General features: G+C 49.5%; 1 protein-coding gene across 4 annotated transcripts in view; it reads left to right on the plus strand.

Moving 5' to 3' along the window:
- NSD1 (nuclear receptor binding SET domain protein 1) overlaps positions 1–22,200 on the plus strand; it is a 1,891,114-nt gene that overhangs the window by 1,691,236 nt on the left and 177,678 nt on the right. For all 4 annotated transcript variants that reach the window (XM_069651497.1, XM_069651498.1, XM_069651496.1 and 1 more), the window contains exons 18-19: positions 6,957–7,226; positions 21,636–21,752. In XM_069651497.1, the coding sequence (XP_069507598.1) occupies positions 6,957–7,226; positions 21,636–21,752 (387 nt within the window). The remainder of the gene's footprint in view (positions 1–6,956; positions 7,227–21,635; positions 21,753–22,200) is intronic.

Below are 22,200 nucleotides of genomic sequence, written 5' to 3' on the forward strand. Positions count from 1 at the left end.
AAGTTTCTTGCAGAACTATGATGTGAACTATGATGTCTTGGTCTGCAGGAAAAGCAGCATGTTGACCCAATAAGTGAGAGAACCCACAGGTGTTCCAACTAATAAGAGAAATAGGGTAATAATCATGTTTGACTGACGGTTATAAGTTGGTCTTAAATATTCTGTCACACAAGTCAATGTGCAAGCCATGATCAATATTATTTCTGTCCCCATATTGTGCAGGTACTTCTGAGAGAGCGGGTGTCACGGAATTTGTAAATTTTCCTAGTCTTTGCTCACCATTATTGTCCAACATAACGGGGTCCCGTGTCAGCACGAACCCAAGGGCAAATAACTCCATACGTGCCTGCCAAACAACATTTCTAACTAAGTTATGGTGTAACGATAGTCTTACTCTGGAGGAGTCCTTATCACTGATTAATTAAATTTGCTCAAAGCCAGAGGAGGTAATCTCCTGTAAAGAGCTAACATCTTCACATATTCCCAAAATGCTAGTCCTATTCATAACATACGATGGATAGGGACCTGGGCAGCATTTGAGTATGAGACGATGATAAAACTTGTCCCAATGTTTTTTTTTTGCTGTTCGGGGAGCCACCTTTTCCTCCCTACCATTTGAGCTAACTTGCCCCTCAACTGAGCTACCGTGCCCTCCTTCCCTGTCTGCTACTGCAGGGTTGCACGGCATCAGCAGCCCTTTACTACCATAATCTAAAATGCCCACTTGCAGCACTAGTGGCTTGGTAGCAAAGTTCTGGTTTACATAAAGCTCTACGGCCTTAGCCATCTGATTGTCTAACTGCAGACTGGCTGAGCTTTGTAACCTAAGATTGGACTGATGATTGAGTTCAGCCTCAGATGGATTGGAAGTAGATTTGTCACTTGAGTTAATATGTGATGTAAATGCAGAGAAATTGGTCTTTAGTGACTCCACTTTGGAAAAAGCATCATATTTTTGGGTTACCATTTTTTCAACTTCACAGTTGTACAGCCTGAGATCGGCACCCAATTTGTTAGGACCAACAGCAGCCTGAACGTCGATCATCCCCATAGAAGCTACACTTGTGTGGCATGCTGTCGACCTTAAACCACTATCCACATTAGCATTCATCGTTGACACTGGCAATATGACACTCTCAGAGCTAGATTGCTTTAGGGTGACATATTGTTTAATCAATCTCTCGATTTGTTCACGGATGTCATCGAAAGCAAAAAATGTGCACTGATCATGGTCGTTGTTCAGAGAGATGACTTGTTTGGTACTCTTGATCAGCGAATTTGATTCACGTGTAATGATTTCTAAAGTGGCATTTTGCTTCTCAGCTGCTTTATCACAGATAATCGAAGCCACAAGGTCATTGAGGGGGTGATAATCCTCCACCTCAGAGGCATTGTTATCTGATTCAATGACAACTTATTTTTTCCCAAACAGCTGAGCTGATGTGGCCATATGACCTGCAGGTGTCAAGTTGTTTTTGGATGTTAAACTTTTAATTAGTTGTTTGATATTAGTGTTAATTTTCCGTGACAAGACCTTCTGATTTTTTGATTGTTTTATCATTCCTGGGGCCGCTGGACAGTTTCTCTTAGAGGTTTTAGAAATGAAAAGACCATATGAGACCCTTTGTTCCACATGGTCTTCACTTGCAATCGAATCATGTTCAGGAACAACGGTAATACTAGCTGGTTCAGCACCTGTGCCACAAGCAGACTCCACCTCGCTAATCAATGGGCACAGAGGAAGAGTGGAGGCTTTGATAGATGGTTCATTCACACAGCTAGCAATGTTCTGTTGACTCACCTCACATTCAACTTGATCGCCCAAGCCAATGATCTGGGTAATTTCAGTAACAGACGATGAAAGGGGGACGGAAATTCGGATGGGTTTGCTTGGACTGGGATATTGGCTGAGAATGTGGGTACAAAACCAATATTCACGTACCTCATTGCCATACCATTATTCCTACCATTCACAAGTTCACACATCCATACTACCAGTCGATCAGTCTGTTTTGCTTGTTCAGTAAGTTTGCATTCCAGTGTTTCAAAATGTTTGGTCAATGTAACAATGGTCATATTCATTGTATTCAATGCTATTTCGAGCCAGACAGATTGAGGTTGTGCTATAAGTAAAGTTCAAGATGTGGTCTCTTAACTATTTCTCCGTGAAACTGGACTGGTGATGGCAGACCTAGATCGAAATGAATGAACAGACTGAACGTAAAAAGTATTCTGAATGCAATGAAAAACAGTACGATATTAATGTCCCCAGCACCCTTGTTACTAAAGTCACCTGTGGGTGTAGGTTGTGTCTGTGGGCCACCCCAAAAGGGTCTTTTCTGATTCTGAAACTTAGAGTGTACAGTATTGAAGTATATTTGTGTGAATATATGATTGCCTCCTTCTAATGAATGTTTTATAACTGACTGATAGATAAATTAATAAGTATTTATCCAAGAAACCTTGAGGGTAAGAGTTTATTTGAACACCTGTGATTGTCGACTTCTGTAACATCATTATTGCTCACATTTCCCCTCTTGATATAAGCCTGGCTGCTCAACACACTACCAAAATTGTGTAGTAACGACGTGTACCAAAGGATGGTTTGCTTACACTTGTAGTCATAGTTGTGTGTAGTGTTCCCAGAGAGTACTACATACAAACTTTGCCCAACAGTACTCCTTGTGGACCCCTGACCCCTCTCGCCCTCTCCTGAGAATAGCCTTGACTGCTCTCCATTGCTACCTTGATTGGGTTTTAGCTAAACTCAGAGTTCCCCTTTTTACCCTAACTAGGGTAGCTTCTGAAAATCAGTGCACCAGGCCGGATTCTAGAAATCTATCATCACACAGGGTACCCACAGGCACAATGAGATATCTATATCATGGAACGTGTAGAGTGTAGGAACCCCACGAACTAATGTAGTTCTCTGTGAGAAAGCCAAAAGACAATAAACCTATGAGTTAGGGATTACCATTCACAACACTGATGGATGGGCATGCACTGCTTGCAAACCCTCTTTGCAAGTTCACATGTGGACTGGAGCTTGGACAGAGGTGAATAAGCGCTAGCATAGACTCAAGACTGGGGCTTGTGACAGAGTCAGGGACTTAACCCACAGAGTTTGGGGAAGCAGTTGAAAGGCAGAGTGGGAGGGATTAGGACTGGAGTTGTGAAGGTGGACCAAGAGACTGGAGGGAGGACTTACAACGCAACAGAGCACTGAGGAGTTGCTGGTATAGTTGGTCCGAAGTGCAGGTGTGGTATTGATTGTGAGAGAGTATAGAATCACGTTGAGAGTGAAGCAGTAAGTGAAAGAGTGTTTGCGAGTAAGGATAGTAGTGAGGAAAGCGTAGTAGATGGAAGTAGGGGAGTGAGGGTAGTAGGTAGTGAGATCGCGGGTGCTGGAAGAGAGTAAGTTAAGTGGAGAGGGATGCAAGGAGAAGGGTTCAGGAGAGAAGTGAGGGTTGCGAAATTAGAGTTAATGTGGAGGGGTGAGACTAGCCACGTTGGGCGGGGGTGTGAGACTAGCCACGTTGGGCGAGGGTGTGAGACTAGCCGCATGAGATGGGGGGGTATGAGACTAGCTGCATGAGGAGTGGGGGTTGTGAGACTAGCTGCATGAGGAGTGGGGGTTGTGAGACTAGCCGCTTGAGGAGTGGGGGGGTGAGACTAACCGCGTGAGGAGGATGTGTAGTGCTGTGTGTGTGCGCGCGCGCACATGTGTGTTTGAGAGGAGGGAGAGATGCGATTGTAGCCGGAGGAGTGATTGTAGCCGGAGGAGTGAGGGTGTGGGGGGGGGAGGTGGTCGCACGTTGCAGGGGGAGAGATGTGAGAGGATGATAGGTGTAGCCGTGCAAGGAGGGGGGAGTGTGAGGGTAGCTGTACAGGTGTGAAGAGCAGGCTGGGGAGATGGGAGGGTAGCCGCGTGTACGAGAGAGAGGTGAGGGTGGGCGTGCATGTGGGGGGTGGCGGCTGCGTGCACGGGGGTGGTAAGGAGGGAGGCCGCGCAAGGGGACATTGGAGCTGAGAAGGAGGGCAGAGGAATAAGATCAGGGGAAGGAGTGGATTAGAGCGACTGATTGAGAGAATGGACTAGGGTATCTGTAATTGGAACATATAAAGAAAACCATTATTTCTATTGAGAAGCCTAGGGATTAGGAAGGAGACAGATAGAGAAAGCTGTGACTCTTCGGCTCCCACTGAATATAGGTTTTTGCATAGTAGTGGTTACTGATCACCAATTGACTCGACTGGGATTGTGGAACGCCACGGGAGACCAGAGAGGGGCACATAAAAGTGTACCATCCCTGTTTCCAGCACAATCCATTATTTTGAACTATCTACACTCTGATGACGATAACAGTCGATGGAGACTCCGTGAGATAAGGACACCTGTGACAGGCTACACAGCAGTCTTAAACCACTCATTAAAAATGAAGGCGGCAAATACCTGCACTCTGTTCTGGGCGATGGGCAAGAAGGAACTTGTTTTCAGGAACAGAGCGAGGCTCATGAGGCAGGTCTGCAGCTATCATTATTCTGCTATCTGATTCCAACATGACAGACAGGGCATTTATCACCATGGGGTGGCCAAGCTGCATGCCAATTATCATTAATCCATTGTATACCACACTTGCAGGGAATCCCAAACAGTGGCCATTATGAGGGGGTGGATCTATTGCACAAGGACCAATCACAGGGCTAAGAGGGAAACAGGCCCCCAAATGAGGATCCACACTGAATGATTCACCTCAACCAGAGTATAAAAGGTGTCCGGCTTTAGCTGACTCGTGGGAGAAAGGACAGTGTTCCTAGAACAGAGTAGGCTAGTGAAAGGAGGGGGAGAAACCATGCTGTGACCAAGACCGTGTGCTAGATGGACATTAAATGGGAGAAATAGTGTAGATGTAGTAGTTGGGACCGTCATTTAGAGGAGCCAGGATTAGACTTCCCGGTTGGCTGAAAAGGTCCTTTGACCTAGGTTAAGCAACCGGTAAAGAAGAAACCCCTAGTGATGGACTTCTACTAGGTACTGTGGCACAGACATGGTGTTGAAACGTTTCCCTTGCACTGTAAAAGGCAAGAAAACAACTCTTTGGTGTCATGTGTTCTATGATCATCAGCCGTTAAACCAAAGAAAGCATAAGAATGTTTGCAACCACCTCACCTCGTCTAGTTCTTCCTGGCCCTCCACCCCTTCAGGAGTGCACATCATGTGACTATAACAGATTCACTCTGTAAAAGGGAAGTATTGCTTACTTATAACAATAGTTTTTCAGCTTGATATCAGTTGTAGAGTCACATGGAACCCACTCTACCTCCGTAGAGTTGAAGACGCGAAGATCCCTACCCCCAAACCAACACCTATTTACAACTAAAGGCGAAAAGTAAGTCTAAAATTATTTCAATGGGTCTCCTTGTGGGCTCAGGTTCATGTCTTAAGGATTTGAGGCATGAATGCTGGTTGACGTCAGCAAATATAATGTTTTCAAAAATAAAATTGTATGCCCTGACCTGTAGGTGTAGCAATGTTATGCACAGCATGTCAATCTTGAACTAATAAAGATCTTAACTTAAATTTACATGCAAGAACTATTTTTGTTACTTGTTTTATATTGTAGTGCTGTTCCCAACAAGCCGACGCATTGGCCCTGCAGAGCATGAAATATTGCATATGCAGGAAGCGCATGCATTGTTAAATCACCTCCAGTTAATGAAGTTTAATTGCTAGGGAAGAAGACACATTAAATAATCTTGGCCAATATCACCCATGGCAGTAAACGCAAACTCATATTGGGCTCTGGGTTTCCTCGTGCGGTACTGTTCTCCAGGCTCCCTCACATTGTCTGCCCCATTTGTTTTGAGTACTTTGCGCTCTCTGTGTAATTCCCTGATCATCTTCATTCTGTCTGAGCGCTGTTGGAACGTTGGCAAGGATAGAGCAATGGGAGTCCCACTGTTGATGCCCAGTAGAGTGCATTGATTCGGTCCTACATTGTCCCATCCCCTTTCCTGAGTACATATCGGACCTATTCTCCTCATCAAGTAAATCTTGGTGAGCGCTTGGACAGCACACATGCACATCCACACACCTACCTAAACATGTACACCTAGCCACACACCTACCCACAAACATGCCTACAGATCCTGCACTTATGATGATGTCATTTTCCTCTCCACACCAAAGACAGCATAAATTAATTGTTTTGAGCAGGAATTAATACGGTTAAGTGAGGATGTGCCTCAGTATATGAAATCAACCTTTTGTCATCTACTGTTCTGTAGAAGTTTTTCTTTAACAGGTAGACGTATATCCAGGGTATTTGCGTGTGGGTGCGCAAACACACACGCACACCTCTGCTTGCTTGTGGGACTATAGAAACTCTAGTGAGGCAAGATTAATTCTGCATAAATGCAGGAAAACACTGTACCCATGTGCTGCGTGTGAACTGCAAGTGAGCCGCCTGGTTATTTCAAGCTGCTTCATCATACATTTTGTTAACAACTATGACGTTCGAATTGCCAGATTGTGTTTCTGAAGTTCAGACTGTTAGGAAGATGTTAGGTATGTTAGCATTGTTGGTTTCACCTTCCACCATTGTTTTAACTTTTTATTCACTTTCTCACCATGGTTTAGCCCACTAAGGTATACTTGTTTCCAACATAGTTACTGCCCTATATCATTGTACTCCTCTGGTGAACTCTCAGCCATAGCCAGTGTGAATGTTGTTATATCAGCTTTCTGAATCTCTGTGGGGGATGAAAGTTTCTGAAGTTGTGGTTTATGCCAAACATGTCCTATAATTCATGTTAGATTTGAGGTCTTTGTTAGGTTCAAAAATGTGATTTATCATTGCAATGATATGGTACAAGATATTAAGAGGAAATTAATATTGCCAGTCTGTTAGAATTCTTCCATAGAGGTATTCTAAACACTGTTCATGTATTCACAGGTGAACAAGCCAGTGGGAAAGGTCCAAATATTCACAGCTGACATGTCTGAGATTCCACGATGCAACTGCAAAGCCACTGATGATAACCCCTGTGGCCAGGATTCTGAATGCATTAACCGAATGCTGTTGTATGAATGCAATCCATCTGTTTGCCCAGCCGGAGAGCAATGCCTAAACCAATGCTTTTCCATGAAGCAGTACCCAGAAGTGGAGGTCTTCCGCACTGCTAGTCGAGGCTGGGGCTTGCGATGCAAAATAGACCTTAGAAAGGTGTGTATAAAGAGCTGTTGACTGACAGCTGGGTGCTTTTTGCTTTCTGTGTTTATTACACATTAGGAGTTGAAGTCTCTGAAGGAAGCCTGCCATTAAATGTTTTTATTGTGATACAGATAGAACAAGATGTAGGTGAAATGTCAAACCAACCTTGGTTTCTTGAAAGGTGCACAAAGGTCAGACGATAACCCAGTGAATCATTGATCTGCTTTGAAGGGCTGATTCATTTGCTTTGGTAAAATATTTTATTCCACACACACATTTTTAAACAACGTGTAAGAACGATGGTCCTCGCACTCGAGGAATAGACTACAGGATTCTCAAACAAAATGTGTTGTACTTCACAAGTATATTAGTCTGTGCTCTTCTTGTTGGTCCTCGTTCGATTATTCACGGAGGTGCATGTTGGCACATTTAGGCAAATATTTCCTACACATATTAACAAAGACAAGTTTACGCAGCTTTGCAAAAACAAATAAGATTCATACCAAAGCATTGGTGTCTGTAACATTAACTTTACCTGCATGCATCATGCGGTTGTGGAAATAATCACCCCATATAATTTACTGCCTTCTCATTCAGCACCCTCTGCAATGGTATTTACTTAAGCTTAGTGTCCTTTCTTGCCCCCAAAATAGTAACTTCTCATCTCCAATCTCAAGTCCCAATTTGACAGGCTTTTAGGCAGTATGAGAAGCTGTGTTTCTGGAGCTTGTGATCTGCTTGACATAGGCCACCATCTAGTGGTTGGTGCAGAGTATTCGTTTTTAGTGAATGCCTTTAACCCCCATCATAGTTACACCTGCACACAGCTTGCCTGCTTCCTGGCTACCCAATGGTGGAAACTTGATTTGAATTCTGACGTGGGTGCAGCACAATATTTCCCTGGAAGGACGCACTGAGTGTGTAATGCTTTCTGAGGGACCACGGTGACTCTCATTGCAAAGCCTACAGATGTTTTAGAATGAAAACGTTAAGAGTGTCAAACTAAAAGGTGGGCAGCCAACGCCACGCAGGCCGAAAAATGATTGGGCGAATCTGCTGCTACCGCAGAAGATCTCCAGGCACAGGAAGCAAGCATTGGTTTTCAAAGAGATGCCTAAAAGCAAGAAATAGCGGAAATGCAAACAGTTTTCTCACAGCCAGCTGCCATCTCCATTGGGCAGTGCTGTGGAGACAACCCCTGGAGTCCAGAAGACCGCAATCAATCCCAAACCAGACGAGCAATGAACAAAACACTTGTCTGACTGCCACGCCGAAAAACACACATTGGCTCAACAAATATTGTGACTAAAACATACTCTGCTTTGACGCACAAACGCTAAAATGTGGACAGAACAGGGCAGGGGCACACACAAACATTGGACCACGTCCGCACTCATGAAAGCTGCACCGAAGACAATCACGACACCCGAACAGATGTCCAAAAAAGACGATTCAGCACCTAAATCTCAAAACTCCCTAGGGGAATCTCGCATACGGAAAGAAAGAGCACACTTTCTCCTGTTCTGCATAAAAAAGGGCGCACCCTGTCTACACAGTCAAATTTTGAGGAGGAACAAGATATTCTCTTAGACCCACACCGATCTACCCCACAAGGAGACACTTGGACGGAGGGAAGCTTCATTTTCCTCATGGGAAAGATGCAATCCTTCATGGAGTTCTGTGATAGATTCCCAAAAAGAAAAGGGGAGAACAGGACCCGGAATACAGCCCATCCCCAGACCAGGTCGAACCCTCAATCCCATAAAGAGGACCAAGTCTTGTATGCAGACCTCCAAAAGAGAGTAGTGAGTAGATTAAATATCTAGACAACTCCCAGGATGAGACAAATGTTATTGAGGACGTCCTCAAGGAGAGAAATTCAGTCTCTCAATCCATTCCCTTACTAAAACGCATGCTTAAGAGGGTCACCCTATCCTTATCGAATCCAGTACAGGTGAACCCAAGGATTGAAATGAAGCCCAGCGCCCAGCGATCAGGGTCGGACTGGGCCAAAGCATGCGTTAGACTGCTTTGATGAATTATGCCCTTGTGGGTGCTTTTTGTTTGTTTCAAAAAATATATATATATTTTTTTTTCAAACCGGCCCAGGAGTGGGCAAAAACCAGCCCCCAGGGACTATACATGATTTCGGCACGGACACAGGCCGAGTAGCAGATGGGCCAATCCGACCCTGCTAGCGATCCCCTATACATAAGGGGCCATCAAGGGGTAGAGCCTTTAGTGGGGTCCACATCCAGAAAGAGGAGCGGAGAACCCCTATCTAACAGCGAATCCCCCCTCCCGACAAGAGTAAAAAACTATACTGTTTTGGAAGGAGAATTGCCTCATCAGCAGCCCATGAGGTCCGACTCGCCAATGCCACCGCACACATGGTGAAATGCACCAGAGACTAACCGGATGAGGTAGAACAGCTCCCCAACCAGGTGGAAGAATCCAAAAGAACAGTCATGCTAAAAATGATAGTTGAGGGGAAAATCTCTATCGATGCAGTCATATAAACACCCTAGAGACCGCAGACACAGTGGGAAGAGAATAGTAGCAGGTGTCTAACATCATAAACAGTCACGCATGGCTCAGAGGCAATGGGTTTAAACCAAAGACACAAAGCACCCTGATGGACAAACCAATAGAGGACAACTGTCTTTTTGGCAGTGGATGTTGCTCTAGAAAAGGCTAAGAAAGAACACAAGATGTTAATGAGCCTAGGCCAAATATCAGGCAGATCCTTCCAACAATCTTGTCTGTGGTCTGTATTCATTCGGAGGCAAGCAGCCTTTTCAAGCCCAATCACACCCATATATTGAGGCATTCAATACACAAAAGGGTACCCCAGTGGTCAAAGTGTACAAAAAGAAGTAGTGGAACTATGTTCCCTACTGGCCTGCACCTCTCCCCACAGACCCCATCGCCGCCCCCCCCTCCCATGCACAATAAAAACCCCAAAACACATGTGCCTGCTCTTTAAGGAAACATCCTGTGCAGTGCACTGAAAGTGCAAGTTCCAACCTCTTCCTACACTTTTATTTTAAAACGAAACCATTCCGGAACAGTTTCTTTTTAAAATAAAAGTATAGGAACGGTAAAACTTAATTAAAAGAAGTAGAGGAGCACCGCTCCCGCTCACTTCGACCACTGGGGTACCCCCAGTTAACAAGGCACCTACACTTATGGAAATAACCGATCCTCTGCTGCGCTACCTGTCCTCAAAGGTTGAGGGCATGACAGGAGGGTAAGCCTCTAGCGGTTCAGCTCCCGCCGCAAAGTGCCTGCCCCGTAGTGGTCCATCTGATGTGCTTCGTAGCTTGAATATGTGGTCGCTTCAGCTATTTTGTTATGTCACCAGTGTACAGCTTGCAGTGCACGCACAGGAGGCATATGGAGGTTGCACGTTGCCTGCCTAATTTCTCTAAATCCATTCTTTGGTAAGCTCAAATGTGGCACTTTTGTGCAGCTATAGGATTCATTTTCATTTACTCCTACGCCCCATCCCCTTTCTTCCATACTGCATGGGCATCCCTTGCAAGGGACTAGAGACGGAACCTTTTTCACCAGAAAAAAACTTCATCCCCTTTAAATTTAGAGGCACACAGGGGTGCAGCCCTGGGAGCATGTGCTGCCCTGGCTCTGCCCTCCGGCGCCACACCTCAGTCCCCTTTTCCACGTCGACGGGAACGGGTCGAATTCACCAGCACTCCTGGGTTTGGCTTCGGCCATGTAATTCCACGCGCGGATACTTTTCTGTTTTTTTATCATTCCGGTACTCTGTCCTCCGGCGTCACGCTCCTCCCTGGCGCACATCGACTTCTACAGGGTTCAGCAGGTGTCCATCCTGCGACGGGCTCTTTCCAACTAAAGACCCCCACGCCCTCTGCCTACGTTGCCTTGGCCCAGACCATGGCTGGCGAGCTTTCACCGCGTTCAACACGCTCTCCTCAAGGTCTATGAAGAACAGACTAGCCAGGTGGAGGGAGCTCTTCTAGAGATCGCCTCCCGAGGACCTAAAGGACTTTGTCTATCATCGATCCAAGCCCAAGCTAGGGCCGCTCTTTTCCAGCGCACCCCGCAAGGGAGACTCCTTCCCAAGGACTCGCCTGCGCGGCAGGGCCTGCTCGGGTCCTTATACCAGCACGAGTACCGAGCCTTGATCAGCTACCGGCAGGCCGAGGGGTTAGTTGATCCTCCTGGTGACAGTGCTGAGGGACCGGAAGGTTCTTTTACCAGGTCGTTACCCGAGGGGCCATGCCTTAGTACCGGCAACATGTCCAAGGGGACACCTATGCCCAGTTCTACCGCTGCTCTGCCGAGGGCGACACACCTACCAGGCCTCGGCCTGAGGAACAGGGTAGGCCTCATGATCCACAGTCAAGAGTCATGGACGGAGTTGGGGCCCAGTGAGCCAAGCAACACAATGCAGGCACGTGGAAGGCAGCGTGACAAGATGGACGCCATGCCGGACACTACAGACACCCGCCCGTTATCGCACCAAGGAAGGGAGCAGGTAGAGGAACGAGTGTCAAGGTGGGACTGGTGTTAACCAAGTATGTGTCCTACAGCCTATCCTTCATTTGCGCAGGGCAGGTTCCTGCTGCGTCCGTATGGGCAGGGCACGCAACGGCTCCAGCAGCCGCCTGCTACACCGTCAATATCACTTACCACCCCTCTTGCCTGTGAGGACAGATTTTTTTTTTCCCACTTAAATTTTTATTGAACATTTTCGAACAAAAGATGCTTCACCATACAACACAAATGAAGTCCACAAGGGACAGCCAATAACCCCCCCCCCCCTCCCTCCACCCTCCAAACCCCCGCTCATATACAACCAAACCCATATGGGTAATGGAGACTCAGTATCAAATCAATCAGGGACCAAACAAGCTGCAAAAGCTAACATATTGGACTCGACCCATAGAAACAAAAGAGGAAGCATTTGTTAAAAGGCATGCACAAAGCATAGACCACTCCATACCTGTCGATCTCAGAGTCTCATAGATTCACAATCGTGAAGCCAAAACTACTGTCCATTCTAGGAGAAAGGACTTCATGGTGTCATCTTACATACAGAGGGTTCCGCGGCTTCCAAGAGCGGAGGTCCAGGCAGCCTGACCGTTCGCTGACCCAACATCGGCGCAAACAACAAAAAGGGGGGGGGGAGTAAGAGCTTTTTCCAGTGCCCTTCCTCCACAAAAGACTCAGAGGGAAAGAAGGCATGACACGCCCCTCTGGGTCCACTTGTCTCCATTGGGGGGCAGGCTTGCTCAACATGCAGAGTTCTGGTGCCAGAATTTTGCAAACCCCTGGATCCTCTCTGTAGTATCCACCAGGTACCGCCTACCCATCCCAGCTGCTCCTCCCTCTTCCCATCAACTCCCACATGTTGGGACAGCAACTCTTTTGGCGGAGATCCGGTCGCTCTTCGAGAGCCAGGCAGTGGAGGAAGTCCCAGCCTCCCAGCGAGAGTTGGGCTTTTACTCCAGGCTTTTCGCACTTCAGAAAAAGAACCAGGTGGGCCTGAGAGTTGTGCTGGACCTTTCCACCCCCAACCTCTCCCTACCTCTACAAAAATTAAAGATGGTTACGCCAGCTTTGATAGCGGAGACATTGTGCAAGGGATGGATGTACTCCATCGTTCCTTTCTACGATTCAGGATCTTGGGCTACCATTTCCAATTCAAGGTGCTTCCTTTTGGCCTCAACTCGGCCCCCTGGGTCTTTACCAGGCTAATGAATACAGTGGTGGCCCTCCTCAGGGCTCAGAGACACCACAACTATCCGTACCTTGACGACTGGCTCATCAGGGCTTCATCTCCGGAAGTGGTGCAGCGCACCTCTCACGCCCTCATGAACACACTTCACGATCTGGGCTTTTCACTCAATTTCAAGAAGTCGCAGCTGCAGCCTGCGCAGACGCTGACATTATTGGGGCTCATCTGGGACCCAGGCTCCGAGAGAGTTTTTCCTACAGAAGACAAGATCGCGGCCATCAAGAGGGGCACTGCGCACTTCCTCAGCAGAGAAGTGACATCGGCCTGGTGGCACCAACACCTTCTGGGTCTCATGGCAGCGGTCCTATTGGCCGTCCCCCACACGAGCTGAGGAGGATACAACTGCACTTCGCAGCTTCATGGAACCAGGAAGGGTGTTCTCAGGCGGAGATGATCATCGTTCCTCCTTCTCTTCACCCGGACCTCAAATGGTGGTCCAGGGACTGCAACCTGCGGATGGGCAAGCCCTTCCAGCAACCTAACCCGCAGGTCCCCATCACTATGGACTCCTCTCTCAAGGGTTGGGGGGCCACTCTGGACCACCAATGCGTCTATGGCACTATGGCACCTGGTCCCAGTAGGAGTACCACATCAATTGGCTGGAACTAAAGGCTATCTGGCTAGCGCTCAGAGCCTTTCTTCTGATTATCGAGGGCAAGGTCGTCCTCATTCAGACAGACAACTCCACCAGCATGTTCTATGTCAACAAGCAGGGCGGCACCAGGTCCCCTCCACTTTGCAGACTGGCAGTCAGCATGTGGGAATGGGCCCTGGAGAACATCTACTACCTCGGGGCCCTCCGCCTTCCGGGGGAATCCAACCTGGAGGCAGACAAGCTCAGCAGACTGTAAGCGTACAATTATGAGTGGCAGCTATACAACCTCGTACTTCAGGAGATCTTCAGCAGATGAGGACAAACCCAGGTGGACCTCTTTGCCTCCTGGCACAACAGGAAGTGCCAATAATTCATCTCCTGGGAGGGGCAGAGCACTGGCTCCCTGGGCGACGGATTTCAGATTGAGTAGAACAGCATGACAGCATATGCCTTCCCGCCCACGCCGCTAATACACAGGGTGATATGCAAGATCAAGGAGTTTCTCCAGCTCAGCGTCATTCTGATAGCTCCATGGTGGCCAGCCAGGCCATGGTTCTTGGAGCTGCTCAGCCTCTCGGAGAGACCTCCCATTCGCCTTCCGATGGGCCCAGCACAGTTCTGGTGCAGTAGGGGGGGAAGGTCATTCACCCAGCGCCGCAGAAACTAGCCCTCACTGCGTGGTTCCCGAGCAGGTCATGCTACGACACCTCAGCCTGTCCCAGGCTAAACTAGAGATCATACAAGGCGCTAGTAGCAAAACTACCAGAGCCTAGTATAAGAGCAAGTGGCCAGGTTTTGCCACTGGGCAGACTCCCCTTGCATGTACATTGGACAAAGTGCTCTGCTTCTCGGGCTTGCAGGTAGACACTTGCTGCACTTACTTGGCAGCCATTGGGGCCTACAGAAACTCAGAGGAACAGGTCTTCAACTCTTCCAACCTGATTGTCAAAAAGCATCTAATGGGGCTCGTCAGAGTCTACCCGCCCATCAAGAGGCCACACCCAGTGTGGGACCTCAATATGGTGTTAGGTGCCCAGGCGCACAAACCATTTGAGCCAATGGCGTACGCGTACATCAGGCTGGTCACCATTAAGACAGCGTTGCTAGTCGGCGTAACCTCGGCTCGCAGGATAAACAAAATCCAGGCACTGGTTACCTCAGAGCCCTATGCTACGTTTCTCAGAGATAAAGTAGTCCTGCGGACGCACCCAGCATTCCTACCTACAGTGCCTTCTGCATACTCTTACATCCCGTCCCCTTTCCTCCATTCTGTATGGGCGTCCCTTCCAAGGGACAGGAGACAGAACCTTTTTCCCTTTAAACTTAGAGGCGCACAGGGCGCGGCCCAGGGAGCATGTGCTGCATAGACTCTGCCCTCCGGTGCCACACTCCAGTCCCCTTTTCCACGTCGACGGGAACGGGCCGAATTCACCAGCGCTCCTGGGTTTGGCTTCGGCCATTTAATTCCACACGCGGATACTACTACTTTGTCTTTTTTGTCTTATCTATCATTCAGGTACTCGGTCCTCAGGCGTCACGCTCCTTCCTGGCGCATGTCGACTTGTAAAGGTTTCAGCAGGTTTCCATCCTGCAACGGGCTCTTCCCAACTTCAGACCCCCACACCCTCTGCCTACTTTGCCTTGGCCCATACCACGGTTGGCAATCATGTTCAGCGTGTGACTCACTGTCCTCGAAGGCTCCCTCCCAGGGACTATCCTGCGCAGGAAGGACCGGCCAGTTCCTTCTACCGGCACGTGCACCGAGGCTGCTACAGCTTCCAGCCCTCGTGTCGAGAGGTCCTCAGATCCTCCCAGACGCAGTGTCAAGGAACTGGAAGGTTCTTGTACCAGGCTTACACCCGAGGGGCTCTGCCCTTTTACTGGCACGATGGCTGAAGGGCTATGCCCTAACACTGGCAATGCATCCGAGGGGCCGCCTATACGTAGCTCTACCGACCCCTCGGTCGAGGGTGTCACACCTACTGGGCCGAGGAGCAGGGTAGGCCCAGTGATCCACACGCTAGAGTCTTGGACGAGGCCGGACCCAGCAGGCTGGGCATCACGTCACAGGCAGCTCGACAAAATGGCCACTGCGCCAATCAGGAACACCCGTTCGACGCTATTCCACGAATTCGGCGAAGAACGAGTGTCAATGTGGGACTGGTCGCAACCAGGTACGTGGCCTACAGTCTACCCTTCATATGCGCAGGACAGCTTTCCCATGCGTCCATACCGACTAGCTATGCAGTGGCTCCAGCAGTCCCCAGCGACCCCGTCGGTACCTCCTACCACCTCTTCAGCCAGTGAGGAGGTGCTCTTCGACAAATTCCTCAGCCTCATGAGGTCTCCGCAGATGGGGGCTATCATCAAGGTCGCAGTCAGGGAAGTCCTTCCCGCCATGCTAGAGGCACCACAGAAGCCTTCATCGGGCCCCCAGGCCCTGGTGCAGCCGACTCCACAGCCAACTCCACAACCTCTGCCGCCTCCTCAGCCTCTGGCTGCGTTCTCCCTACCCCAGCCTCAGGCTCAATCTACCCCTCTTCCTCTGCAAGATCCTCCGGATGCGCAGGACACGGACAAGGAGGAAGATCCGGACACACCATCCTCAGCTAGGGCCTTCCATGAACGTCTTACTGACCTTGCAGAGTACCTTGGCCTCCCTCAGTCCGAGGTCGAACAACCGGGAGAAGGGGTTCTGGCTGAAGTCCTCACAAGACGCCCCTCTGCCAACTCGTGGATTCCACTGCAAACCAATTTAGTCTCCCTGGCCAAGAAGGGTTGGCTCAAGCCCCATTTAATCCAGCCAGTCAACCGATGCCTGTACGCCAAGTATAGGCAGATGGAGGGGGATACTCTCTTGCTCTCGACCCATCCTCGGCCACACTCCTCAGTGTTTGCTGCGGCATCACTATACGCCAAGCCTCAGTTGTCCTCGGCCGCCTCCTCTGCGGCGCTGCTAGGCAAGGAGGAGAAGATCTTGGAGGCTTACGGCAAGAAGATCTATTCAATGCCTCCTTGCACCTACGTCAGGCCAATGCAGATGCCATGCTGGCTGCCGCCAACCAACGGTTATGGCAGGAAATTGCAGACTTCCTCCCGGAACTCGCCTCCCAATGCCAATCTCGCTTTAAGGCGGGGCTAGCAAAGGCCAAGCTCATGGCGCACAACCTCATGGAATCCACAGTAGCGCATATCGATACCTCGGGCCGTGCCATCTGCATTGCCACAGACATGAGGCGCACAGCCTGACTCCGGGTGACGAAATTCAACCCGGACGTCCAGGAGCGCATCCTAGATCTGCCGTTGAGGGGGGGGACCTTTTCCACTCCTCTACGGACGAAGAGGTGGACAAGAAGAACAGCTCACAAACGGCAAAGTCATTGTCCATTCTTACAAAGACGACACCCAAATCTTACACCCAATCTCAGCAGCGCTCAGAGAAGGGTCTTACATATGGAGGGTTCTGCAGGTTCCAGGTACGCAGATCCAAGCAGCCGGACCGCTCACCATCCCAGAGCCGGTGCAAACAACATTACAGGGGATAGGGGGAGTAAGGGCTTTTTCCAGTCCCCCTCCCCAGCCTCCGAGGGAAAGAAGGCATTGCGTACCCCTTCGGGTCCATGTGTCTCCGATGGGTGTCAGGATTGCTCTCCAGGCACATTTCTGGTGCCAGAATTTTGCGCACCCCTGGATCCTTTCTGTGGTATCCACGAGGTACCAACTACCCATCCCAGCCTCTCCTCCCCTCCACAGGTTGGGACAGCAACTCTTTTGGCAGAGATCCGGTCACTTGTAGAGAGCCAGGCAGTAGAGGAAGTTCCAGCCTCCCAGAGAGGCTTTGGCTTCTACTCCAGGATTTTTCACCATTCAGAAGAAGAACCAATCAGGCCCAAGAGTTGTGCTGGACCTTTCCACCCTCAACTTCTCCTTAGCCCTGCAAAAATTCAAGATTGTTAAGCCAGCTTTTATAGCTGAGACATTGGACAAGGGAGACTGGATGTGCTCCCTGGATCTGAAGGACATGTACATACACGTCCCAATTTGGCAGCCCCATCATTCTTTTCTCCAGTTCAGAATCATGGGCTGCCATTTCCAATACAAAGTCCTTCTGTTTGCCCTCAACTCGGCTCCCAGGGTCTTCACCAGGCTCATGAACGCTGTAGCAGCCCTCCTCAGAGTGCATGGCCTCCACATCTACCCATACCTCGACAACTGGCTCGTCGGGGCTACGTCTCCGGAGGCGGTTCACCACTCGTCCCAAGCCCTTATCAACACACTACACGACCTGGGCTTCTCGCTCAACCTCAAGAAGTGACAGCTGCTCCCCACGCAGACTCTGACATTCCTGGGTCTCCTTTGGGACACGTGCTCCGATATGGTTTTCCCTTCAGGGGACAAGATCTCGGCCATCAAGAGGGCCACTGCCCACTTCCTCAGCAGAGAGGTGACGTCAGCATGGTGGTACCAACATCTCCTGGGTCTACTAGCGGCGGCATGTTAGCCGTGTCGCACACGAAACTAAGGATGAGAAGGATGCAGCCTCATGGAATCGGGAGCGGGGCTCGCAATCAGAGATGACCAACGTTCCTCCATCTCTCCACCCAGACCTAACTTAGTGCTCCATGGACTGCAACCTACGGACGGGCAAGCCCTTTCGGCCGCCCCATCCGCAGGCCACTATCATCACAGACTCCTCGCTCGAGGGCTGGGGAGCCACCCCTGACGATCTCTCGGTCCATGGCTCCTGGACTCGACAGGAGCAGGAATACCACATCAATTGGTTGGAGCTGAACGCCATCCGGCTAGCGCTCAGAGCATTCCTCCCACTCTTCAAGGGTAAGGTTGTCCTCATCCAGGCAGACAAGTCGACCAGCATGTACTACGTGAACAAGCAGGGAGGCACCATATCCCCTCCTCTGTGCAGACTGGCGATCAGCATGTGGGAATGGGCCTTGGAAAACTAAATGTACCTCTCGGCAGTCCGCCTCCCAGGGGAATCCAACTTGGAGGCGACAGACCCAGCAGGCTGGGAGAGGACAATTACGAGTGGCACTACAACCTTGTTACTCAGGAGATCTTCAGCAGTTCGGGTCATCCCCACGTGGATCTCTTTGCCACCTGGCACAACAAGAAGTGCCCCCAGTTTGCATCCTGGCAAGGGCAGGGCCCCGGATCGCTGGGCGACGCATTTCACCTGCAGTGGACCGGCATGAGAGCCCACGCCTTTCCGCCCACTCCTTTGGTACACATAGTAATTTGCAAAATCAAGGAGTCTCACCGACTCCGCATCATTCTGATAGCTCCATGATGGCCAGCCAGGCCATGGTTTTCGGAGCTCCTCAGCCTCTCGGAGGTGACACTGATACACCTTCCGAGGGGCCCAGCACATCTTCTGGCACAGTAGGGAGGCAGAATCATCCACCCCGTGCCAGGGAAACTAGCCCTCACAGGGTGGTACCTGAGCAGGTAACGCTTCGGCACCTTAGCCTCTCACAGGCCAATCTGGAGATCATACAGGGCGCCAGGAGCAAAGTCACTAGGGCCCAGTGCAAGAGCAAATGGACTAGATTCTGCCACTGGGCATAATCCAAGGGAATTGACCCCTTGGCCTGCAATGTGGACAACATGCTCTCCTTTTCAACGCACCTCGCTCATTCGGGAGTACAGGTCGACACCTGCCTTACATACCTTGCAGCCATTGGGGCGTACAGGAACTCAGAGGAAGGCATTTTTTCCTCCTCCAACCCTATCGTCAAGAAATATCTGACGGGTCTCGCTAGGCTCTACCCGCCCATCAAGGGACTGCACCCTGTGTGGGACCTTAATATAGTCTTGGGTGCCCTGGCGCACAAACCATTCGAGCCAATGGCATGAGTGGACATTAGGCTGGTCACCATCAAGACGGCCTTACTGGTCGGTCCTACCTCGGCTCGCAGAGTCAGCGAGATTCAGGCGCTGGTGGCCTCTGAACCATATACCACCTTTCACAAGGACAAGGTAGTCCTGCGGAAGCACCCAGAATTTCTGCCCAAGGTTCCATCTGCATTTCACCTGAATGAGGAAATAGTCTTCCCTACGTTCGTTCCCGATCCCAAGGATGATGCACAGAAAGTGCTGCACTGCCTGGATGTGAGGCGTGCCCTACAATTCTACTTGGACAGGACCATGGGCTTCCGCAAGTCGGGCGCCCTGTTTGTCACGTTCAGCGGCTCGAGGCCAGGCTACCAGGCCTCCAAGGCTTCCATATCCTGTTGGATGGTCGCTGCCATCAAGGAAGCGTATGAGGGTCAGCACAGGCCGCTCCCGGCCAACATGCATGCCCATGCAGTCAGGGCCAAGGCAACGGCCATTGCATTCCAACGCCATGTCCCGTGGCAAGTCATAAGCAGGGCTGCGACATGGGCCTTCGCTTCGGCTTTCTGCAAGCATTACTGTTTGGATGCCGGCTCTAGATCTGATGCCGCTTTCGGACAGGCGGTTCTCAGGAACCTATTTGCTTAAGGAGGGTCTCCTCTCCACCCTGGGGCTACATTCAGTTGTAATCGGCGATACAGTATGGAGGGAAGGGGACGGGACTAACTAACATACTCTTAGTCCATAGTCCCCTTTCCTCCATAAGTCCCACCAACCTCCCCCTAATAATACTGGTGTCATTAGGCAATGTTAAATCTATTGTCAACGTGTCAATGGGGACTGAGGTGTGGCGCCGGTGGGCGGAGTCAGGGCAGCGCATGCTCCCTGGGCTGTGCCTCTAAATTTAAAGGGTAAGAGGTTTTTTTCTGGTTAAAAAGGTTCTGTCTCCCGCTCCTTGGAAGGACGCCCATACAAGTACAGAGGAAAGGGGACTATGGACTAAGAGTATGTTAGTCACTACGGTGAGTAATTTATCATTTCCATCTGAACAAAGAAATAGTGCTGGCTATGTTTTTTGCTGAGCCCAAAGACGAGGAAAAGAGTTCTACACTGCCTGGATGTCAGGCATGCCCTGAAATTCTATTTGGACAGGACCAAGGGCTTCCGCAAGTCGGATGCACTTTTCGTCACATTTGGCGAATCAAGACTGGGCTATCAGGCCTCGAAGGCCTCCATAGCCCGTTGGATGGTCTCGGCCATCAAAGAAGTTTACGAGGGACAGCATAAGCCGCTGCCAGCCAACACGCACGCCCACGCGGTCAGATCCAAGGCAACCTCAGTCCCCATAGACGTGTCGACAATAGATTAACATTGCCTAATGACACCAGTTTTATTGGGGGGAGGATGGTGGGGCGTAGGGGGGAAGGGGACTAAGAGTACGTTAGTCACTACGGTGAGTAACATGTAAATTCTGATCAAATCTCTCAGGCTGATCAGAAGTGTGTGTATACTAGAACTCTAGTGCATCATCTTGGCAAACTGCCGGTCTCACCCTCTGACCGAGACATTTCATGAATTGTATGGGCCTCTCTTGTAAATCCATTTGTTTCCTGCCAACTTTCCCTGGTAAGGAAACTAGCTCTCTTTAAAAGTTGACACAGTAACCTTTATCTTGTACTCGGACTCAACTTGGATTCCTTTAGTCAGACATTTTGTAATACCTCTGAAATAGAATACTGGGCCTCATCACGACTTTGGCGGTAACCCTTAAATCCGGTGGTCGCACCATTACCGCCGAATTTAAGGGTCCGCCAAATCAGGACTTCGGCAGATTCCCCCCCCCCCCCTGGCTGGGGGGAAATTCGCTGAAAACTCGCGCTATTACAGCCGGCGGGAAATCCGCCGGTGGTAAGAGCGCACATTTTCCCCATTGAGCCCAATAGGGAATGGGGCATTCCCGAATGGGCTCAATGGGGAATGGGGAATTACATTACCGCCGAACTCGTGATCCGGCGCTATTAGCGCCGGGGAGTTTGGCGGTAGGGGTAATGGTCGTGATCAAGCCGACTATCTTGAACCAACTATGGTTTCAAAACTGTCAGCAAATTATGAGAACAGGAGTCCATTTTGAGCTTGTTTTGTTTTGCTGGTAAATAATATTGCTGAGTTTGTTTTCTGTTCTTCTTTGCAGGGTGAGTTTGTTAATGAATATGTTGGTGAATTAATAGATGAAGAAGAGTGTCGGGCCAGAATACGGCATGCCCAGGAGAATGATGTATCCAACTTCTACATGTTAACGTTGGACAAGGTAAACAAAGGTGGTGAACACTGATCTCATTAAATATAGTGTTTGTGCTCTCTGAAGAATAAGACAGTTGTAAAGAGATTTGTATCTAACCATCTGGTGAGGCCTGTGCAACAATCTAACCTAAAAGTGAAACAACCATTCCAACCAAACCTTTCTGAAGGCAGTAGCAATCGCAGAGCAGTCAGGGATAACTCAAGGGAGAAAGGAAGGCTGATAGTTGAGTTCTGCTACTCCACACAGTTAACTAAGAAAATACCCAACACTTGTATACTGAAAAATAGTCATATAAACTCTAAAGGGTTCAAATAAGTACTTTAAGGACGCTCAGTACATGATGGTACCCGTGTATGTTTAAGGAAAACATTGCCCCAATCAGAAAAGACCCAATCCACCTTTCCTCCAGCCTGTGATTCCCGTATCTAGTGATAGGCAATGCACAAAAGTAAAA

Source organism: Ambystoma mexicanum, chromosome 3p (genome assembly GCF_040938575.1).
Source record: "Ambystoma mexicanum isolate Mex_15411 chromosome 3p, UKY_AmexF1_1, whole genome shotgun sequence".
NCBI classification, from domain to species: Eukaryota; Metazoa; Chordata; class Amphibia; order Caudata; family Ambystomatidae; genus Ambystoma; species Ambystoma mexicanum.